The 16,218-nt window shown below is 41.9% G+C and overlaps 1 protein-coding gene across 1 annotated transcript in view; it reads right to left on the bottom strand.

Moving 5' to 3' along the window:
• Positions 1 to 16,218, bottom strand: part of LOC139280102 (uncharacterized) — a 340,066-nt gene that overhangs the window by 182,551 nt on the left and 141,297 nt on the right. The window contains exons 3-5 of the mRNA XM_070899614.1: positions 10,432 to 10,511; positions 10,237 to 10,276; positions 241 to 321 (exon numbers count right to left, since the gene is read on the bottom strand). Of these exons, the coding sequence (XP_070755715.1) occupies positions 241 to 321; positions 10,237 to 10,276; positions 10,432 to 10,511 (201 nt within the window). The remainder of the gene's footprint in view (positions 1 to 240; positions 322 to 10,236; positions 10,277 to 10,431; positions 10,512 to 16,218) is intronic.

The following is a 16,218-nucleotide window of genomic DNA, read 5'->3' on the forward strand; positions in this document are numbered from 1 at the left end:
GACTCGATCCCAAGGATTCCAGACGTTGTACCTATAGAAAGCTTTACCAGTTATACTGGAGCTGCTACCTGGCCAAATTATACGTGATTGATTTAGTTTGCTCCAGTATAGGCCAGTTCTGGAGTGAACCAAGAAAGTTATTCTTGGAACTGAATTTGGTGCAGTTTTGGTTTCAAAAATGAATAACTTAACATACAAACTGAGATTTATTGTGGCTGACTTTTAAGTAATCAATGTTACCTTGTCACTGTTTCTGTACTTGTCCCATTTCTTAACCATTTTGACCCATTTGGGTATTCTCTCAATCTCCAAATGTTTTTGCTGTAAAACAAAAATAAAAGTGTTATACCTGTACCTGTATATAAAAGGCTTGAGCTCATTGTAGCAATGATTCAGCTTTCAGTGCAGTGGCAATGTATCTTTGCAGTTTAGGTCATTTTTAATAGGCAAAGGTGTAAAATATTATTAGATTCAATTTTCTGGACAAGAAAATTATGAATGAGAAAGGGCATTCGGCCCCATCTTATTTCATTCACCCAAGAAGACACTGAAGTTCCCCCATTACATCATCAAATTTTCCTTAAATAATTCCAGAGTTTACACCTCCATTACTCTATCTAGAAGTCAATGCCACATGTTGATCAGTTTTTGTGTGAAGTTATCTTTTGCTCTTCTGAACATATGCCCGCTGGTCCTGTTCTTACAAGTTACATTGCAGATTTACCTTTTCCATTTCCTTAACTGTCTTATACACCTCTCCAAGACTGCCTCTCTGATGCCTCCTGTCCAGATTAAAAAGCCAAATTTTGTTCAGTCCTTCCTCCTAACTCAGACTTTTGGCACCCGAGATCAGCCCTGTGGCTTTTCCCTACACTGCCTCCAGATTTGAACGTCTCCCTGTATCTCAGCAATCAGAAGTGGACATAGTACTCAAGGTGCAGCCTGACAAGAACGCTGTGGGTACATAGGGTTGATGCCAGTACGTTTTGAAGCTCCAACACTGCAGAGGCGTGACATGCTGGTGAAAGTCAACTGCAAAAGTACAATGAGCAGTGATCAAATAAATACTTACCTTCCTAAGTGGTAGCAAATAATAAAAAACGCCAAAGTACAAATAGGGAAAAAAACAGGTCTCAAGTATGTAATAGTAACTTTATCCAAATGAAATTTTCTCCATCAAAACCTGGAAACTGGACAATGAAGCTGAATTGATTTTTTTCTTTTGTTAAAAATATCATCTGAGAGGTAACAAAATGAGTCTTAATGGCAAATGTTTTCAAAAGTGACTAGAAAATTAATGTGGTAAGCTTCTCAACATTTCCCTCTGCTTTAGTTGTAATGTTAATCATCATAAATTTAAAGAAATCAATTATGAAGAAGCAATTGCATAACACATTTTTGTCAGAGTATGTTAAAAGACAGAAACAGATGGAAGGTAGAAATGACATTAGCTGCAGGGGCAGGGGAGTTTTTTTTTACTTTTACAAACTGAAAAACTAGAGGTAATGCAGTGCTACAGTGAATGGTGTATATTTGTGGTGTGTCACTCAGTGCTAACCCAGGGTGTGGATTCACACCCATAATTTCCCACACAAGAATTGATCTCAGCTGTGTTGAAGGCAGTGAGTAATATCTAGCTGTTTCCTATAGAGGACGAGAACTTAAAACCAGTGGTGTTGTCAGTCTATGTATCATCTGCTTGACCATTTTAAGCAGCGAATTATTAAGCTAGGCGGTTACAGTTAGCAGTGACAGGCAGTTGTGAGGGGAAATGTCGTATGTTACATGTGCAGGAAACTAATGGCAGGAAATGTGTGTTTGTTTCTTTAAGTTTAAAAAGATAATCAAATAAAAGCAACAAAATTGTTTTAATATTCAAAAATTTAATCTTTTAGCCTATATATTATCTTGAACTTTAAAATGTTAAGTAGTGATAACACTCATTAATAAAAAATATTACTTGATCACTGTTGAGACATTGTCGTGAAGAAGGGAAATTACTCTCAATGTAAAGCTCTCCAAACACCCACACACATATATACACACCACGGTTTAAAAATAGCGTGTTGAATTGTTCTACCTGTGAAGAGAAATTGCTCATTTAAATGACTTGCTAGTAATCGGCTAGAGATCTCTAAGCCAGAAGAGAGCTCTCAGCTAATGTATTCTATAAGTATGTTAAAAGCACTATATAAATGCAAGTTGTTGTTGTATAACCCAAATTTTTAAAATTACTTTGGAGCTCCAGAATCAGTTCCCAGCTCTGGAGAGAAAGTCAATCAATGCTCCTACAATGAAACTTGGTTGCTGATAGATCCACTGCATAAACCTACTGCGTGATGCTCTTTCCTTGCAGTATGATGTGCGTGGGAGGTCCACAAGGTCTTATTCACTGCCACAAAGTCTTATGCTCATAGAAATTAATCCAAATGCAGATGTTGGTTTCAATTCCAGGTATGTTAGCAGTTCTGCTTGCATGGGTAGGAGGAAAATGGTAAAGAACACAGCTTGCCAAGTAAAACTGTAGTGTAGTAAATTGGTTGTTCTGCACATAGCAGTTCAAGTACTGATAGTCGCAGTTCTGCTTTATAATAAATGATGATTATTCCATATCAAAGACAAAATACAACTGAGACAATGGCCGGAATTTTCTGGGGGTCAGTGGGCGGGATCAGTGGTAGGCCAAGTGGGAAATTTTATTTATTTTTTGACAGTGGGTTGGGACGCGCCATTGTGATCTCCGATCCGACTCAACCCGCAGAGGCAGGCGACCCAATTAAACCAATTATTGAGTTGTTGACAGACCCTTAATAGTGCTTTTAACCTAACCGTTTAACTTTAACTGCAACTGCTCGCCCACGGTGTCCACGCTGCTCAGGGACCACGTTTGTGAACCTGAGGCAGGAGTTGAATGGCCATTGAATCAACTGATTAGTTGACAGCTTGAAATGTGCCCACCTTATAGCTGTTCACTTTCCAAGCGCAGAAGCTGTTGCTTACTCCATTTGGACCACAGATTGAGCTTTATGCAGGCTGCAAGTGTTTGGAGCAAACACTCTATCCATTGTCACCTCATTGGAACAACCTCTATCACTATTAACAGAATGCTTCTGCCATCTCAACTTCACCTTCCATCTATTCCATCAGCATGGGCACCATTTATACTGTTTCACCTTGGTCCTCAGAATCTAATTAGCCCCAGGCACACCAGCAGCACTAACACCACCAACCTTCTCCACAATTGTCTGATGCTGCACAGGACAGAGGGCATCAGCACCCACCCACATTGCTGTCCGGGAGGCCAGGGATGGTCTCACCATGGACACATTTACTTCACTTGACGCTGTACACCCTGGCCGTCACATGCCACCTCACACCAACACCATAAAGCATCCCTACAATATCCAAGCCATTCCTTTCACACTCACCACCATTGCGGGGGATACCATTAAGTCTCACCATTCACTGCAACTCACTTAGCAACTTCCAACGGTGCACGAACGGAAAGTGTTGAAAATAAAGGTGCAACATTCGTGGGAACACCCCCCCCCCCCACCCCACCCAGTGTTTGGACTCATTGGAAATTGAATTTGGAACTATCAACCAGAAAGTTTTGGATCCTAAAGTGCACATGGAAGAAACTAGGAGTTTTAATCGAATTTGGGATATTGCAAGGCAGATTGGGTCTGTGTGGAAAGGGCTGATAACTATTCTTCAAGGAAACCAGTTTTGGATATTGAAGCTAAACAAATTGTCTGGGGAATTGTGTAAACTCGAAAACCCTTCGCCCTGGGAGACATTAACATAGCAACAATCAACCCAGAGATAGCCAGCCATCACTCTTGAGCAGGAAACCCATCCAGCGCAAACATAATGATAATGGCCGATCCAGCCCGCGTGGAAAACCCAGGCCTAGGCAGACATTGCAAATACCAAAAAACTAATTTTCCCGATCAAGAAACAAATTCGAAAGATTGACACATCCACGACAGGTTACCATTAATGGGCCCGCCAAAATATAACAGAGATATCAAGCCTGCCAAAATTAAAACAAAGAATCCGGGCTGATTTGGCACGCAGATTAGAATGGCTCCCAAAGTATAACTGGGACCCTGTTTTTTTTTTTAAAAAGAAGGAAGGAAAAAGGAGAGAGACCGCCGCAGCAGTTTTTAACAAGCCTTCCAGAGAGCTTGCTACACAGCCTCCTATGCAGCTCTTCTGAGCACCAACATCTCCAGCCTCGATGACACTCCTGGGCCACACTGCCCTGTTATCGAAAACGGAAGAAAGATCATCACGGCAGAGAAAGCAACTGACCACAGCCAACGTGGTAACATCGAAAACATCGTGATCGACAAATTCTAAGAACAAAACTTCTCAAGAAGAAACCGAAGATTCGAAAGTTTCCACTCTCCAATCTGTTCCTAGCTACCAACAGGTGAAACATTACCTAAAGAGACTTTGAAACCTACTGCTGATGGAAGAGAGTGGGTACTCACCCCATAAGTCCAATACACGCCCTGCCGCATCAGCGGACACCACCCAACTGAAGACTACGCAGTAAGAAGTCTTCCACAATGTTCGGGGTACGGCAAACAGAACCTAGAGTTCATCGAACCCCGAAATCGCGAACCACCACCAAGTGACAATAAAAGGATTGGTGAGCATAATCCCTATTTGCCTTGGAGTTCAACCTCGTCAGAGTTAGGCATTGGGAGGTGGGAGGTGTATTATTTTTCTGTAACCCCTTTGAATGTGTGATAGTGTTTTTTTATACTAGTAATTACAAGCTTGACATTGTACGTTCTTGGCCTGAATAAAATCGAAGTTCTTTGCACCAAAACCAGTTGTCTCTTGCACGGTCACATCCCCAAATAAATCCAAAGTCTGCAACCCAGGGAGTGGGAGCAATTAGAACTGCTCAGAAGGTCAGAGGTGAACCTGAACCCACCCCCCCCGCCCCCGAGACCACCCCCTACAATTAACAGAAACTTTACATGGACATTGGATAAAAGACCCAAGTGGCTACCCTTCTGTGTTGTTAGTTGGTATGATTGCACTAGGATGAGGGCGAGTGAGATGGGGATGTGATAATGTAGAGAGAGAGAGGAATAGGTTTCAGTGCAAGGTAAATTGGTGTGAGTAAGGATGTGCAAGAGAAGGGTAGGGAAGGCAGAGTGATGGGGATGTGATGAGAGGCACAAAAAGATGAAGGCGAGTGTGGCTTTGTACTAACGTTTCCTGATCTACTGAGATCATTGAAAGTTTTGCGTTACTGCACCCTACTTGTGACCTCCTTTGCAATGTGCAACCAGGCTGTGTTTGTCTCCTGGGAGGTGTCTTCTGCCCATGGAAAGGGAAGAGGAACTCCGTGCATGCTGTGACTCCCTCCATGAGCATATGGAGGGAGTCATGGGGAAACCTCTCTGTAGCCCTGCACCTCTGGTCTGTGATTGTCAATGTTTGCATCATCTCAATGCTGCAGAACACTGACAGCACAAACGTCAAAAGAAATTTGGACATGGTCCCTTTAAGGAAACCAATTGATGACGCGTCATGAATGAGATCACGAGACCCGCTTCCTCTAATTGGCCTGGGAAACGCGCTGGGTGGGCTTAACAAGCCCTAGTAACGTAAATTTGTTTTAGGCAGCGGGATGAAGCCAGGAGGGGGGCCACAACCCGCTACTGACACTGTCTGCACTGGACTGGCCAAGGTGAACAAAATCCCGGCCAATGATGTGCTTGAAGGGGGAGCAAAAATATATTATTACAGCTACATAATAATCAACAAACTAAACATTGTTAAAAATTTGAGCTTGTAAACTGATGTGATGCTAAGTATGAGTTAAAAGGAAATTACCCAAAAAGCAAAGCATCTTTGTAACTAAAAACTAATGTTTGGAAATTTCAGAACATTTTTGGTAACAGAATTTATAAAACAGTAACAGCACAAATATAAAAATGTATCAAAATTCTAGTCTTGGCAATCATATCAATAAGGCATATTTTGAAGAAATAGGTTACATTTTGAGTACTCAAACGGAGAAATAATGGGCTGGATCGTGCTGGAGTGGGGCATCTCGCAGTTTGCCCCTTCACCTCAAAAATGTTTTACGCTGTAACTTATTGGCAGTTCAAGCTCGAGTTGGCGAGGGCAACAGGGCATCTGGGACCTCTGAACGGTGGGATCAACAGTGCATCTACTTAACCAATGAGACTTAAGGATTGAGAAAGAAACAGAGGAACGACCAAGAAGGAAGGTGAATTAGAGTCAAATCAGGTACAAAAGAAGAAATAAAGAGAGGGGAAAAAAAAGATTAGATTAAGAGGGAAGAAAAAAAAAAGAGACATAAAAAGGAAAAGAAAGAAGAAAATGTAAACATTTAAAATTTGACATTTTAAAAATCTCGAACAATACTCTATAGTTTAAATTCTTACATTTCTGGGCTAGGGAAGTTGATTGGCACTGCATTAACAATCATCTAGTCGGTGTAAAAGTACTTACGCTGTTAATTACCAGACGTAACTTTCTGGGCAATTATTGCGCAAATCCAGCAAGTTTTTAAAAATAATGGTGAGGCTAAGAACGAGATGCCTTTTGTGCAAAGCAAACAGCAGAGCGGCGTAAATCGACTTGCAAGTTCTGGAGATTCGCAACTCGTGGCATATATCTTAATCCCTTGAACTTGCTGGCCGTTTTGCACAGTAATAACAGTGTGCATCATTAACATGCTGTTATTTTTACTGCAAGATCCGGTCCATTAATATTGGTAATGGAATACTTTCCATCTTTTGGATCCAGTTTCAATATCAAGCACACCAAGGAGCAGTCTAGGCAGTTATCAATTGCATTCCCTACCACATTCTTTCCATACCACATTCTGTCCGTCTCAACACATATGCCACAGGGTGCACTTTCTATTGACTGAGCCATGGAAGCTATTGGAAAACCATGGAGGAATCTACAGCAGGTTTAGTCATTTCTCTAATCATAAGATGGATTATGAGAGCAACACAGAGTAAAGACAACAGTGACTGCAGTATCTAATATTTGGATTGCACAAAAGGTGCAGTGTAACAGAATTGGTTCAGATGCTGTTAAAACATACCAGAATTGTTTAACCCTTTTCTGTCCCGGTATGGCCAAAAGCAGATGAAATAGCAGAAGGTTTTCAATGTCATTTAACTTCTGGGATTTATGTCAGTACATTACAGTTGGAATAGTGTTCGGAGAATTATCTTACTTGATGGACTGCATCCCAGAGTACTTAAGGAGGTGGCCTTGGAAATAGCGGATGCGTTGACAGTCATTTTCCAACATTCCATTGACTCTGGATCAGTTCCTATCGAGTGGAGGGTAGCCAATGTAACCCCACTTTTTAAAAAAGGAGGGAGAGAGAAAACAGGGAATTATAGACCGGTCAGCCTGACATCGGTAGTGGGTAAAATGATGGAATCAATTATTAAGGATGTCATAGCAGTGCATTTGGAAAGAGGTGACATGATAGGTCCAAGTCAGCATGGATTTGTGAAAGGGAAATCATGCTTGACAAATCTTCTGGAATTTTTTGAGGATGTTTCCAGTAGAGTGGATAAGGGAGAACCAGTTGATGTGGTATATTTGGACTTTCAGAAGGCGTTCGACAAGGTCCCACACAAGAGATTGATGTGCAAAGTTAGAGCACATGGGATTGGGGGTAGTGTACTGACATGGATTGAGAACTGGTTGTCAGACAGGAAGCAAAGAGTAGGAGTAAATGGGTACTTTTCAGAATGGCAGGCAGTGACTAGTGGGGTACCGCAAGGTTCTGTGCTGGGGCCCCAGCTGTTTACACTGTACATTAATGATTTAGATGAGGGGATTAAATGTAGTATCTCCAAATTTGTGGATGACACTAAGTTGGGTGGCAGTGTGAGCTGCGAGGAGGATGCTGTGAGGCTGCAGAGCGACTTGGATAGGTTAGGTGAGTGGGCAAATGCATGGCAGATGAAGTATAATGTGGATAAATGTGAGGTTATCCACTTTGGTGGTAAAAACAGAGAGACAGACTATTATCTGAATGGTGACAGATTAGGAAAAGGGGAGGTGCAAAGAGACCTGGGTGTCATGGTACATCAGTCATTGAAGGTTGGCATGCAGGTACAGCAGGCGGTTAAGAAAGCAAATGGCATGTTGGCCTTCATAGCAAGGGGATTTGAGTACAGGGGCAGGGAGGTGTTGCTACAGTTGTACAGGGCATTGGTGAGGCCACACCTGGAGTATTGTGTACAGTTTTGGTCTCCTAACCTGAGGAAGGACATTCTTGCTATTGAGGGAGTGCAGCGAAGGTTCACCAGACTGATTCCCGGGACTGACCTATCAAGAAAGACTGGATCAACTGGGCTTGTATTCACTGGAGTTCAGAAGAATGAGAGGGGACCTCATAGAAACATTTAAAATTCTGACGGGGTTAGACAGGTTAGATGCAGGAAGAATGTTCCCAATGTTGGGGAAGTCCAGAACCAGAGGTCACAGTCTAAGGATAAGGGGTAAGCCATTTAGGACCGAGATGCGGAGGAACTTCTTCACCCAGAGATTGGTGAACCTGTGGAATTCTCTACCACAGAAAGTTGTTGAGGCCAATTCACTAAATATATTCAAAAAGGAGTTAGATGAGGTCCTTACTACTAGGGGGATCAAGGGGTATGGCGAGAAAGCAGGAATGGGGTACTGAAGTTGAATGTTCAGCCATGAACTCATTGAATGGCGGTGCAGGCTAGAAGGGCCGAATGGCCTACTCCTGCACCTATTTTCTATGTTTCTATGTTTCTATGATCTTAGCAGAGTTTTTAAAATGTACTGTTTACACACATAATACCACCCCATTTTATATACTAAACAAAATCTCCTCTCGACATCCCTGACTACCTTCTTATACTTCAGCTGGTGCATCATCTTGCCTGTCCTGTAGAAACTTTACAGACTTCTTGAACAGACTTGCTGTTGTAGCTTCTGGCATAATGTGGGTGGCATACCTGTTCCAGGTTTCTGTCAGTACTGCTCTGGAACCAATTGTTAGTGGGTGTTTGAGTGGTTCAAGTTCATGCAACTGTAAGGATTGCACACTTTTACAGAAGGCACAGGAAGAGGCCACAAACTAAAAATGATTTAATATAAGCTTTTGGGATTGACTGGACAAAGGGAGAAAAAGGCGCCAGCCTGTGGCAGGTGATGACTTGTCACCAATCTCTGCGGTTGAGAGCCAGACCTGTTTATGCATAGAAACAAAGGGATTGATACAATTCATAAAATACCACAGAAGAGCCCCTGGATTGATTGGCCAGAGGGAGAAAAACAATCCCCTCTGGAGACAACAATTCTGCAAGAAACCAGGATAACATTTTTGGAGAGCGGGCTATTTAAGATAAGGAGTTATCTTTTGCCCTGTAGACTGGGGATATCCAGGACCATTATCGCAGTCAGTCAAACGGATTCACCACAAACAGCGAATCGATCCAGACACATTAACGGAAACCTCAGCTCAGCGGGTATTTTATTCATAAAATGGATATATATACATAAGTTGGAAGCAGCTCGGAGCAAACAAAAAGGAACGGAACGAACACGGAAGAAACTGAAGAGAATAGAATGACCAGAAGAGGGAACATTGAAGAGGAACAACCGGTCACGGAACAAACGACCACAAACCTACAATCTACGGTTACAGCAACTAACTGGATGGGTGATTGTATGTCTTCAGTCAATTCTCGCAGAAGTCTTGTTCTGTAGTTTTGAGTTAGTTTTTGCGTAATACAATTGACAGCTGGGTTAAGCCTAAACTTTGCGTCACGTGTAGTCTTTTTTCCTGTAATTCCCGAGGTCTACGGATCAAGGTACAGTGTAAAACGAACACCCTGCACAACCTCTAATTTTCTCTTCCTTGCCCAGGGCAAGCTGCTTTGTTCATGTTCAGAAAGTTTTGCAGTAGCTCAGCAGAGAGCGGAAATCCACTGCATGGGGAAATTGAAGCACAAACGTCCATAATACTATTCCAATGTGTTGTAGCACTAGACCGACATTTCTAAACCTGCCTTTAAATTCAGAGTTTAGTTTCCGTTTACTAAAAGCTGTGATTTTTTTTCACGTGTGGCACTGAGAGCAGCCTTATCCGTCCACTGCCATATGTAGTTCAATGCAAAATTGTGCAATATTAACTAGTACTGTATTTGTTGCAACTGGTATTACATATCTTACCTTTTCCTCCAGTACAGTTGGCGCAGACAGCTCATGTTCACTGAAAGTACAACATAACATTATCATTCATTTAGTAATACTGAGGGAAGGACATATATTAATAAATAATTAAATATATCTCACATTTTATTAAAAATAATGCAAACTTGTCATCAAAGTGTTCAGTACTTATGGAAAAAAAAGAATTCGACTTACTGCAGAAAGCCAAATCTGTCCACAACTTTGTATAAATTGAAATCTTCCCATGGATCAACTGATGCCCCATCTTGCCTGCCCTATAAAAAAAAAAAATCATAAAATTTCTTTAGTCTATTTTAAGAGACTGAACAACATACTTCTTTATTTTTATAGGATATATTATGTTCAGGACTAGGACATATAGTGAGTTGGCATTAGTTCAAATCCAGATCAGATTGACAGAATGAAATCCTCCTGTGTTTGGTGGTATCAAGATCCTAATTGAAACGACTTTAAGCAGTCTCAATCCAGTACTTAGCAGACACGCGTCAACAGCACAAAACTGCTCCAAATCTATCAGCAAATTAGTGATTTCACTCACAGAAGCTAAAGGACCTTTGGTGTGGCAAATGCAAAAATGTCATACTGGTGCAGTAGGGAGCTGCTGCTCATTACTTGTAACCTGGACCCCTGGCACAAGCAAAGAAAGTTGTGTGTTCATTAATGCTGTGAAATTCTATTGAGTACAACAGCGCAATATCATGATTTCTAATTGATATATTCATTGTACGCACAGTATGAAAAAGGGCGCTTTATCCAATAGAAGATGGTACAGAATGAGAAAGACCTCTGATATTGATAGACTTCAGATTCAAAATCAGCTCAAGGCAGATGTTTCTGTCCATAATCTCCTAAGAACTTGAGTTTCTTCTAGCTCTCGATGAACATTCCAGGTAAATAACCACTCCCCAAGTATTTAGGGATGCAATAATTTCTTCCACTTCACTGTCATTTGGACATTAATGCTATTGTTAAACTATCAATTTTAAATCTTGTAGTGAATACTGAAAGTGCTTTCTATCAGACTCTACATTTATGTTGTGTCAGCTCTAGTACAACAGTTGGAGCCAACATAATGGAAATAAACTCCAGTCAGCTTAGTTACGAGCAATCCCTGGGTGAGTAGTCCTGTCCTGTAACTAAGCTGAGCATGGACAGTGAGGGAAATTGGCTGCATGTATGGTGTACTCTACTTTTGTCTGAAACACATGAAATAGCTTTCCAAATTTTGTAGGATATCAGTGCTACTCAGTGGCTATGCCATGCAGTATGCCTAGTGTTTGCAGGTCAATAACAGTGGGGTTGAATTACCTCAGGAGCTCTCCTGATCATCTACCATAACTTCAGCAGGAGATCTGCAGAAATCATGGAGCAACAGTGTAAACTCCATTTGCACTGTTTCTCCAATGTTTCCACAGATGTTCTACTGAGGATGATTGGGAGAAACCTTGGAAATTGAACCCCAGCAGGCTAAAATTTCTAAAACTTGCTTCGATGCAAAGATACCTTGCATAGTTGTATGGTTTAGTGAATTGTGCCTGCACTATTTTGATGGTGGTGGAGTGATGAAAGATTAGCACTACTCCTCAGATATTTTCAACTCTTCCCCTTGGTTTCCAAGGCAATGCTGAGAAAGAAGGTAAAAGATGAAAATAAGGACTGTGTAGTTGTCCAAACAGACAGATCAATTACAATTATTAAATACTTGATAACAATTTTAAAGAAGAACCTAGATTCTGCAAAGATTGTAAGAAATAATGGAAGATCATAACTCAACAAGTTGTCCATACCTGTTGTATATACAGGGACAGGTGATCAATAGATATATGAGGAGCAGAAACCCTGGTTGCTTTACCTCCCTCTTCCCTTGGCTGCTGGAATCAGATATGGCACCCAATAGTTGCCTGACTGACATTCGATTAACCCAAAAACAGAATCAAACTTGTAATCTTGACCACATGGCTAGTTAATGTTCTACCACATGGTACATTTACCTATTAAGCAATTAGGCAAGTGACTTTTTTTTTTTAAATTGCACATAGGAAGAGAAAAAGTATTTTTCTCAACATGTACTCTCAGGGCATTGCAGTCAAATTTTTTGCAACATTTATTTGTTTGAAGTTTCAAACCAGAAACTTAATTGGACCAGCTACATAGATACTGTGACTACATGAGTGAGTCAGAGGCTGGGTATTCTGCGACGAGTGTCTCACCTCCTGATTCCCCAAAGCCATTCCACCATCTACAAGGCACAAGTCAGGACAACGATCGAATACTCTCCATTTGCCTGGATGAGTGCAGTTCCAACAACACTCAAGAAGCTAGACACCATCCAAGACAAAGCAGCTTGCATGATTGGCACCCCATCCACCACCTTAAATATTCACTCCCTCCACCATCGGTGCTCTGTGGCTCAGTGTGTACCATCCTAAGAAGCCAAGACTTCTTTGGCAACACCTCACAAACCCACGACCTCTACCACCTAGAAGGACAAAGGCAGCAGGTGCATGGGAACACCATCACCTCCAAATTCTGCTCTATGGCACACACCATTCTGACTTGGAAATATATCGCCGTTCCTTCATTGTCGCTGGGTCAAAATCCTGGAATTCCCTCCCTAACTGCACTGTGAGAGTACCTTCACCACATGGACTGCAGCGGTTCAAGGTGGCAGCTCTCTGCCAACTTCCCAAAGGCAATTAGGGATGGGTAATAAATGCTAACTTTGCCAGTGACACCAATCCTTTGAGCAATTTTTTTCTAAATGAACCCCTGGACAATTAACACTTTAACTTCACCCAGTCCATCATTCTTTTGTAAATAAATTGAGGTATTTCTGCATTTTGGAACAATGCACCACAAATCGGCAACTCCATCATTTTATAGGATAAGTAAAAGACAGACTGGAAGATAGGACTCAATTTTCGCCAATTATCTGTGCTGTTTTTTTGGCGTGCACCGTTTTTTTTTTGGAGTAAATTAAAATCTCCAAGTTTTCCCAAAGTTTCTGCGCCAGCGTAATTCACTTAGGTACGATTATCTTAGGCTCCAATTTGTTTAACCTCATTGGGGGCATAACCTGCCACCCGCACTAATTCTGGCCATTTAAGCAAGTTTGGCCAACTACGATTTTTCTTAAGATGGCGTATGCAACGGCTCTGAAAACGTAGGTAAGATAATTAACGCAGAAGATCCAGATGCATGGTCGGGACAGCAGTGGCAGAGAGAGGGGGAGGGGCACTCGAGCGGCACTTGCTCCGGGGGAGGGAGGCCTTTCGGCCTGGGCTAGAAGTCATACCGGCTCCGGGGGGAGGGAGGCCATTTGGCCTGGGCTAGAATCAGCACCGGGCATCAGCCTGGGTGGGGGGGGGGGGGGGGGGGGAAAGAGGGGTGATAGACTTTTGGCACAAAGACTAATATTTTCATGTTGATAAGCTGCTGCCTTAAATAGCTGCAATGTGCAAGTTGCTGTGAGCTGGCCAGAATGTGTTGTATGTTTTATTTTCCAGCCTCAGCCCGCAGTGTGTCCCTCGTTACCCTGGCAACCCGATCTTTTTGGCGCACATCTTAGGCTCCACCAACAGAGCTTAAGGACAACATTCACAAGTTAAAACAGGGAAACTTTCAACTTGTTTTTTTGGTTTAGTCAGGCCCCAAAAAAACGGGCGTAACTCTTCAAATACGCCAAAAAACGGAAGTGGGGAAAATTGAGCCTATAGAAAGGGAGGCAGAAAGGATTAGAAAATAAATGAGACCAGCAGAAAGGCAGTTACATGGAGAGACCTTTTTTTTTGTTCTGGAGCAACATCATAGGAAATGAATTTGAGGGAATACAGGGTTGCTGTAAATTGCAGAATCAATATTCAGTGTCATAGAATGAAGGGCACAACCAGGATCCCAATTTTACTTATTTCTTGACATGAGCTATACTATATTGAGAGATATGTCTTGCAAATGAGGAGAGTTCTCCCAGCAGTTGGATAAAAATCAACATTCATGAAGGTCTGAGAACAAGCCAATTGGCAACAGAAATGCAGAGAACCTACAAAAGGGAGAAAATCAGATACATCAACTGTCACGATTTTGATTTGATACCCTACCACGGTCTCATTTAAATGTGCTCTAAACTCATGCAAAATGAACTACTTCAGTAATTCACGAGTCACCTGTTTTTAGGTTATACTATTTTTATCAGGTACAAAAACAGTGTTGATTATCCAGACACACCTACTCTGCTGTTGTGATCGTTGCATCCACTGCATAGTAATGCTAGTGCTTCAAAGCGAGGGTCTGAGTAATCGAGATTGGGCTGAAAATTCCACACATTGCAGTTAATGAATCATAGTGATTGTTTCAAATAAATTTTGGCTTGTAGTGAAACCAAACACACAACTGGGGAATCAACCAGTGTCCCCCTCTCTGGAGTTTTTTGTCATCAAGCATGGCACCAGAAAATGACATTGACATTGACAGCTCTAATTGTTAGGGGAATCTAAAACCTACCCCAGTAAATCTTGGTAAAATTGTGTGAGATAAGCATTCACCTGAATACTTGAAAGCTCCTGCCAGATTTTTTTACCATTTTGGGGAATGCTTTAAATCAGCATCCCTGTCAATCTTTTTACCTAAATTTTCTATTTCTAGATCTAGAAAAATGCACTACAGCATTATCTTGGAAGGAAAGCCATTATTTTGCCTCCAAAAATGCTTAAAATTTAAGGGCAGCCAGGGGATTTGGCTCCTGGTTCCCCGCTGGGGCTCTTCCACTGGACACCAGACAGCCAAATGCTCAACAAATTTTGGAGAGGCTATCTCTCAGATTTCAAAACTTAAAGGCTGATAACTCTGTAAAACCCCTAATAAATCTAAGATCCTTCATTGAAGGATAAATATCCTGTTCTTTTCAAACACCTAATACCTGTAAACAAATATAGTAAAGCAGGCTCCTATTTCTTATGTTCTTATGAGGAAGTGTAAATTCAAAATTATTTCACCCCAACATTATAGGCAGAAAATAACAAGTCAATTAAACAGACAGATTGTAGTTTAGATAAATACATGGTCACAACCAACTTTCAATTGAGCCAACTAATGAAATAGACCATGATTCTAGCCAGTGCTGATTGCTATTAGATGTTCTGCTGTGAGATGTATGTTCAGGGTGGGTGGGGTGGCTTGACCCATCCACCTCCACGGAGGTGGGTGGGGGGCACACAACCACCTCCATGGCACGAACCTGGTATTGCAGTACTTCCAGGAACGGTGCAGTGGCTCTAGGCCTTTTGGCTAAGAGCATTGGCGCAGAGTGATCCTTGATGTGTGCAGGGTGACCTCTGGCGTTTGTAATCTGACAAGATGATCTGACAAAGAATTGGGAAGGATGGACATGGCCTATTTATTCTACATGGCAAAAGAAAAGTTAGATTGACAGGCTGCTATTGTGCACTTTCCATCAAACAGCTCAAATCTGTATTGGTGGAGGCCTGGGAACAGATCTGCAATTCACCATCTTAGTTGCAGCTGATTTTTCAGGCATTCGTACCATAATATATTTTTTAAAGAAAACCTCTACCATAGTTCTGCAGCATAAATGTGATTTTCAATTAATCATACAAACAATAACTTTATAACGAGTTGAAATAGATAGACAGGACTTCTCTCATCATCATCATAGGCAGTCCCTTGGAATCGAGGAAGACTTGCTTCCATTCTTAAAATGAGTTCTTAGGTGGCTGAACAGTCCAATACGAGAGCCACAGACTGTGTCACAGGTGGGACAGATAATCGTTGAGGAAAAGGGTAGGGACTGGTTTGCCGCACGCTCTTTCCGCTGCATGCTCTCGGCAATGAGACTCGAGGTGCTCAGTGCCCTCCTGCATGCACTTCCTCCACTTAGGGCGGTCTTTGGCCAGGGACTCCCAGGTGTCAGTGGGGATGTTGCACTTTATCAGGGAGGCTTTGAGA

The sequence above is a fragment of the Pristiophorus japonicus genome, chromosome 14, assembly GCF_044704955.1.
Source record: "Pristiophorus japonicus isolate sPriJap1 chromosome 14, sPriJap1.hap1, whole genome shotgun sequence".
NCBI lineage: Eukaryota > Metazoa > Chordata > Chondrichthyes > Pristiophoridae > Pristiophorus > Pristiophorus japonicus.